Genomic DNA, 7,926 nt, shown 5'->3' on the forward strand with positions numbered 1-7,926 from the left:
GAGGCGAAACTCAATAGAACGCTCCATAGCAACAGTTGCCCCCATGACGTGACGGCGCGGCCGCCATTATGGACTGAAAACTGAAGGAAAACGCCGAAAAATAATGGGAGTCAATGGCACTGAACCAACTTAACATAACAAAAACTTAACATAACTTAATTTTTTCTGGCCGTCATATCTAAATATGAAAACAATTTAAAATACATTAATGAGGATGACCGACGTTAAATGACAGAAAATGTTACGTTTATGTGTTGGTTATGCATGGCCTAATTACCCTTAGGAAAATAGTATTTTGGGACAAAATATTACTATAGAAGGACTATAAGACTACTATAGAAATACTATAGCGGCTCGTATTCCTATAAGATTACTATAATATTTTGTCCCAAAATACTATAAGATTCCTATAGTACTTTTTCGTAAGGGTATGTCCCCCACCGAATCGGCTTCATTAGCCTACCACTTACGGTTTGCAAAGATACAATTATAAAATTACTGCAAACCTTTAATCTATCAATATTTATGTTCTATTATGCATTTTCCTTGTTATATGAATAACAGAAATTCATGAAATAATATATATGCAGACACACAGTAATAAGAAATGTATTCAAATGTTGATTTTGAAATTAGTGAACATCACCATATGATTTGGAAAAATAAATAAATAAATACAATTATAAATGAACATTTCTAAAGACAGTTAATCTTTTACATAGAATATCACAAAAATATTAACAACTTGTTTTTTCAACATCTTCAGTGAAAGTGCACACAGTGAACGTTTCAATGGCAAGAATAAAAACAATCTGTGAATGTCCTATTACAGGCGGAAAGGTAGGCTACAAAAAAGATGTGCAATCTAGCAAGTGCACACATGAACTATAAACAGTACTAAAATGGAAGTGGTGGCAAGATCTCAGTAATTAATCAGACACCACCATCTATTGTGTGTGCATTTGTGTATGAGACGTTTTTTTGTATTTTTTTCTTTTTGTGAGAGAAGAGGCATTGATTTTGCCATTGACTGGCGCTAACGATTTCAGCAGCTTTCAGTCCATAATGGCGGACGCGCCTCCGCAGCGCCATCTACAGACTGTTACCCATAACACAACAGAGTTTCGCCTCTTTGGCTTCTATACTCTTTGATTGGGGTACAACAACACTGGCAGCCCTTTAAAAAAAATTAACAATGGTTTTATTACGGTAACCATACACATGACTAATTACAGGCGCATCGAGAGCACAAATCACAAATTATTTTAGAGGTCATGAAAATGTATTCACCTCATATATCAACCCAAAGTGCATGCTTTTAAAAGTAAAAAGTATCGGTATCAGCGTTATTGAACCCTTTATTTACTTGGTATCGGATCAATACCAAATTTTGCAGTATCCAGTGTACTTTCTGTTCTGTGGTGTGCAATCTCCACTATTTCTTTCTCTTATTTTATGCAGTCGTACAACAAGCTGTCGTTAATAACATTGTCACATTGTCTTCCTCTCTTCCAGAAGCCTGGTGTCTTCAAGTAAGTATTGCTTTTTTAAATTTAAATCTCGTCCTGTTTTGTTTGTGTGAAATACTTTGTGTGAAGTACTTCTCAAAATCTTTTTGTGTCTTTGTCACTCTCTCCCGCTTACTCTATCTATGATAGAAATGCCAGGTCAAGGGTCAACAAGGCGAAATTGTATGGTTTGCCATGCAGAAATGAATGTGGCCTGCAAAACTTGCAACACATGTAAGGAAGAACAGCCACATAAGCTGAGGCTAAAAAAAAAACTAAAAAAATTTGATCAGAAGAGGGAGAGCTGGGTGTATATGCAGAAAAAAAATCGGACCACCTCTCATATCCAGGATGAAGCTGTGTTGTTGGTATGAGATTGCTTTCATTGTTTTTATGCAGGTTACGCAGGTTATTTTCCAAATGTTGCTATATATATTTTAAAATGATACATGTTACTTTGTATGTGTGTGTCCTTGTATTTCTAGCTTGAAAAATTGCAGGCACTGGGTTTAAGGGGGGTTTTACTTTTGTCCAAGCCTGGAAAACAGCCGAATGCTTGGGTGTCTGAGGTTTTGGCACCCCGCTGTCAGCTGAATGTGACATCACATACATGCCTCGAAAGAATTAAGGGCCTGTATGATATTGTTATTCAAGGTAAGAATATTCTGTTATTTGATTTTTTTAAATGTCCTGAATTTGATGCTGTCACAGGTAAGACTGTGGTTGCCTTCTCTTGACTAATAGATCATTCAGATTATCATTGATTGTTTTCGCTTACAATTTAAACTGGTCCTAGCAGAGTAACTTCACGATAGCCTATATTTTATTATTTGTTTGTTTATAACGAACTATGACATTGAATTGGAACACAAGGTAATTAGCCATGCTATAATTTTAAATACAAAATTCCAGTAGAAAAAAATGGCACAATTGGTCAACCACCAGACTAACTCAAACATCCATCACATGTCTTAAGAACATTCACCTATTAAATCAATACTGCTTGGTAGAAGTAGTTTGGTAGAACAGCACTTGTTAGGTCTATACACAATACATCTCTTTTTGCTACTACGGCTGCAACCAACGATTATTTCTACTGTTGTTTTTTTCCCCTTAAATTAATCGATTAGATGTTTGTTCTATAAAATGACGTAAATTTGTGAAAAAGGTTGATCAATGTTTAATAATTCTGTACTTCTACAATGTAGGCTGGACCCCACAAGTTGCTGCAGAACAACTTAATGAACCTTCATCAGCAGCCCCAGTTGAACCCCCAACAGGACCACCAATGGTCACACCAGATCAACAGGAAACAGTGGCCCTGCTTAATCCCCCAACAGCTCCAACGGGACCCCCAGCAGCACTTATTGAACCACCGAAGTCCCCAATTGGACAGTCAGTGTCCCTTTTAGCACCCTCAGTACAACCACCGCAGCTATCCCAGAACCTGGGGAAAAGACCCCACTCCCCAGAAGAACCTTCAGCAGCCTCCCCAGTTTCTCTTGAAAAAGGTAAGCAAAATTGAAATTGTATTGAAAATAAGTTGTAAGCCCCACAAAACCATTCTCTTACTTTGTGTAATGTGAAACTGTAAACAAATTCAGAGTCCAGAAACATGTATTATTATTATAATCCTAAAAAAAAGATTAAACAACTGTTTTCAACATTGATAATAATAATAAATTACATAGTGTGTCCGTTAGCAAGGCAGTGAAGTCCAGGGGCTCCAGAGGGATTGTCCCTGTAAGTGCACTGTAAGTTGCTTCGGATAAATGCGGAAAAAAAAATATATATGAATGTTTCTTGAGCATCAAATCATCATATTAGAATGATTTCTGAAGGATCATGTGACACTGAAGACTGGAGAAATGATGCTGAAAATCCTGCTTTGATCACAGGAATAAATTACGTTTAAAAATGTAATCAAATAGAGAACAGTTTTTTTAAATTGTAAAAATATTTCACAATATTACTGTATTTGCTGTATTTTGGATCAAATAAATCCTTGGAGATCGGAAGTCTTCTTTTAAAACATAAAAAAATCGAACCGTTCTAATGATTTTGGCCACCACTGTATATACATTTTAAAACGATTATATGATTAGAACCTCTCATCAAATTCCATGAACTGCTGCTGTTGTCATTACTTCATTACTTCAGTAATGCCTGTGTTTGCCCATATTTAGGACATTGTTTGGGTGTTTTGGTGTCTTCCTATTCATGGTCCACAATATATTGACTCACTATTGTTATTGCAATATCACGTTGTGCAACATCATATGAAAATGTTGCAGAAAGTATGCAATATTTTGTTTATTTTGTGGAGAGAGGCGATCGGAGGCGAAAAATATCAGAAATGGGGCCAATGAACTTTTGTGTTTTTACATATGTTGAAGAATATCTAAATTAATATCGTTATAACAATATTCATGATCAATATTCCAATATAACATTTTGTCAATTTCGTGCAACCCTAATTCCCATAGACACTTTGGTGGAAATTGATTTGCAACATCAACTGTCTATTCAAGGTTATAAAGTTGTTGAATGATAGGCTATTTTCAGCCTCTTTAGCCTGGTAAAGTCATTCAGCGACTTTAGCCTGCTAATGGCAGAACCTGGTTATCCTTAAAGGAATAATTCACCCATAATGCATAATTTATGTATCAAGTGCTCACTGTATGCTCCCTTCAATTCCTGAATCAAAGTTTTAGTTGTTCATGGAAAGACATAAAGCCCAGTCTTCATTATAAACTGTGCTTAAATATTTTTTTTTACATATTTTAAATGTTTCCCTGTGTTTAACAGATGAAGTTGTGGAAGGAGGCTGCCCTGCTCCCACTACTGTGCGGCCAAATAAAAGGAAAGGTGTGTTGATGTACTGTTTGTCCAGCTTTCTGTATAGGAGTGTGGACTGAATGCCACAAAATTGATGAGTATGAGCTGCAGTATCTAGCTACAGTCTTATTGCAATTATCTGGCAACATAATAGCATACATAGTCAGAAAGTAACTTACATGTTAATAGTTGGATTTTAAAACCATTCATGTACATAAACATCTAGATATTTGTACTCAGATCTCTGATGTATCTTCAGATGTTCTGAAAAACCTACATAAAAGTCTGGAATTTTGAAATGTGTAGGAAACCTGGTTATATTATTCGAAATTGGTCTGTCTAAAGAGCACTTTTTAAAGGTCTCTCTCTCACCTTAGAAAAATATTTTGACAAATAAAGTCCAGTCTTTATTATAAACTGGTTGACATGGATGCAACATTTTTTTTTAACATATTTTAAATGTTCTCTGTATTTAACAGATGAAGGTGTGGAAGGAGGCTGTCCTGCTCCCACTACTGTGCGGCCAAATAAAAGGAAAGGTGTGTTGATGTACTGTGTGTAAATCCATACATTGGGATTGATATTAATGGTTGTGAGTCTTCATGAAGGCTGTATTTGCATTTGGCTGTGGCCTATTAGGTTTGGTCGATGTCCAAATGCATATGTTAATTTGTTTATTTAACAGTAGGGCTGAACAACTAATCAAAATCTTATCGAAATCGCAATATGGCCTACTGCAATTTTCAAATCACAGGAGGTGCAATATTTGTTAAAGGCAAAATTTGTGTTAAAATACCATTTTAAATTAAATATTGCGCTGCTGCAGAGATGTCCTGTCCTACACATCATATTCTACAGCTCTTTGTTAGATTCAAACCCTTGCAAATATTACACCATAATCATTTAAATTTGTTGTTATTACCTTGTTTGACAGTGGAAGTTGTGGAAGGAGGCTGCCCTGCTCCCACTACTGTGCGGCCAAATAAAAGGAAAGGTGTGTTGATGTACAGTATACTGTACATAGTCAGAAAGTAAAACATTTTTTGGTTTTGGTTTTCACAGTCAAAAGCATGTTAGTCTGCTATGAGAAAGTGATTAACAATTCCCAGGCAGCACAATAGAGATTAATTTGAATTCATGGATTTAACTTGTATTTGTTTGCCTATATATTTATCACAACTGCCCAACCCTAAACTTTGTGTTGATTACAGTAAATTACCAGTGTTCAATACAACTTCTGTTCCATAATAACTACAATATGAAAACTGTAACTAAGTACAACCCATGATAGCTTAATAACCACTTATCATTATATAATGGCTTTCTGTAGTGTTAAGCTTTGTGAATGTAATTTTTTTTTTTTCCTTTCAGAATGCCCACATACAGTGACAGGGAGCCAGGATTATTACCCTGTGAAGAGGGTTGCCAAATACAGAGTTATCAAGGTTAAATACCACTAAAACACTATACAGGTTACATAATGTTCTTTTATTGGTGTAATGGTCTTGAAAAAGTATTGGTGATTGGTATAACTGCTAAACATGGCAAATATTTGAAACTAAAAAAGTCTCACTATTTTTAGGGCCAGAAATGGAAGCAAGTGGAGTGGGAGCCATGCAAACTCTGGTATGTACGACTTCTCATGGGTAACACATAGTCAATTAATTTTAACATGCACAAACTATTGACATATGTTAGGTAAGATTAAAGTAAGATGTGTCTATATAGTTCATAAATATATTATTATAACCAACACAAAGTGTCTTAATAAGGTGTTGGGCTACTACGTGCCACCAGAAGAGTTTCATGTTCTTTGGCATAGATTCTCTAAGTCTCTGAAATCTGGGGAGCTCCATTCGTCCAAAATACAGTATATGCTTTCATTTGGTGTTTTGGTGACGGTGGTGTCCAAAACCATAACAACTTCAGTCCAAAAAGTTGTTATGGTGGCTCTGAAAAATGAAAATTCTGTCATCATTTACTCACCCTCAAGTTGTTCCAAACCTGTATGAGTTTCTTTGTTTTGCTGAACACAAAGGAAGATATTTGGAAGAATGTTTTAATCAAACAGATCTCGGTCCCCACTGACTTCCATAGTAGGAAAAAAATATACTATTGTAGTCAATGGGGACCGATTTTTGGGTGAACTATCCCTTTAATAACTGGATCAATATATTTAGTGTCAGCTTGTGATCTTCATTTGTCACATATGTTGTCTTACAGTAAAATGTGGACTTCACATTCCTCATTTATGAGTTACAAAAAAAAAAAAATTGATTTGTTTAAATAGAATTGTCTCTAAAACTGAGCAGTTGGCCTAAGTATAGATAAACCTACCAAAAATGTAAAACACGTATTATTGTGAGTATTGTGCACACCAAACAGTGATTCATGTCAGAAACATAACAGATTATAGGATTTTCTTGTCTTAAAATAACAATTATGGCTTTCATTGCATTGTAGTTGACTAGCATTAGCCTACTGTGATGTAATGAAACCCCACTAAAACAGCTATTGAAAAAAGGCTACAGGGGTCTTAATGTGTGTCTTTGTGTCTACAGTTCATCTGCAGAACCAAAACATCTAATTGCATATTTCCTTATTGTGTTATAGTGGAAAGAAGTGGCCATTGGAGTGGGTAGCGGATATGGACACTTGTTAGTGCTCCCATCAGGTGCCCAAGAAGGTGCTGGAGCACTGTTATGTTTTTTTTGTAATAGTTTGCCTTTCTTTCTTTCTTTCTTTCTTTCTTTCTTTCTTTCTTTCTTTCTTTCTTTCTTTCTTTCTTTCTTTCTTTCTTTCTTACTGTTGTGAATAAACGCTTCTTGCGACTGGACCCTTTCATTGCCTCTTTCAGGTGTATTTCATTTTGCACTTTGTATTGGGTATTAATACTTTCATGTTTTGCACTCTGTTTTACTGTGCTTTCATCAATAAAACATTGAGGAATGAATTTGTTCTTTATTTTCAGATACACTATTTATTGAATTGTACACTTCATTATATGAGCATCCAAGACAACATAAAATATATATGGGAATTTATTCAGAGAATAGTTTTATAAAAAAATAAACATTCGTAGCTTTTGGTCCTTAACTTTTCTCTATATAGAAACCACACTGTCTCTCCTATGAATAATACATGATGTCCTGTCAGTGTTGGGCTATTGAAACATATCAATCATCCACACTAATTAATTGATCACATATTTTGCCTACACATTTCATCTGTCAAACAATGGAAATGCCTTTGCATACAGCACCATGATTCTAAATGGCAACCTGTTATACAACTATACAAAGCTTTTTTACATAAAGATTGACAAATTTGGGAAATAACAAATACATGTTTTAAATATATGTAAAACTACATTACATAATGTGTTGAGTAATTGTACCATAATTAAAAATAATGTGAACTGTTGCAAGTCCTACCAATCACATTGTGAAGTTTTGTTCAATAAAAATAGTTTTAAAAGTGTGTCAGTGACCTCATAAAGCATTGTACATATGTGTTGTGTCATTATGACATACATTTTGTGACTTTACTTTTGTCCTGGATGGAGCTGTCCCTGGATTCC

General features: G+C 35.1%; 1 protein-coding gene across 1 annotated transcript; it reads left to right on the plus strand.

Annotated features, from left to right (window-relative positions):
• Positions 1-1,518: 1,518 nt before the first annotated feature.
• On the plus strand, positions 1,519-7,032 carry LOC309491953 (uncharacterized protein; the record flags this gene model as incomplete). The annotated part of the gene is made up of 9 exons (XM_082190984.1): positions 1,519-1,532; positions 1,659-1,876; positions 1,994-2,162; positions 2,717-3,019; positions 4,317-4,376; positions 4,826-4,885; positions 5,281-5,340; positions 5,718-5,791; positions 6,960-7,032. Coding segments are annotated over exons 2-9 (1,015 nt in total), but the record flags the coding sequence as incomplete, so codon positions are not given.
• Positions 7,033-7,926: the final 894 nt, after the last annotated feature.

This window comes from Leuciscus leuciscus, assembly GCF_965113295.1.
Source record: "Leuciscus leuciscus genome assembly, contig: HAP1_SCAFFOLD_765, whole genome shotgun sequence".
Lineage (NCBI taxonomy): Eukaryota > Metazoa > Chordata > Actinopteri > Cypriniformes > Leuciscidae > Leuciscus > Leuciscus leuciscus.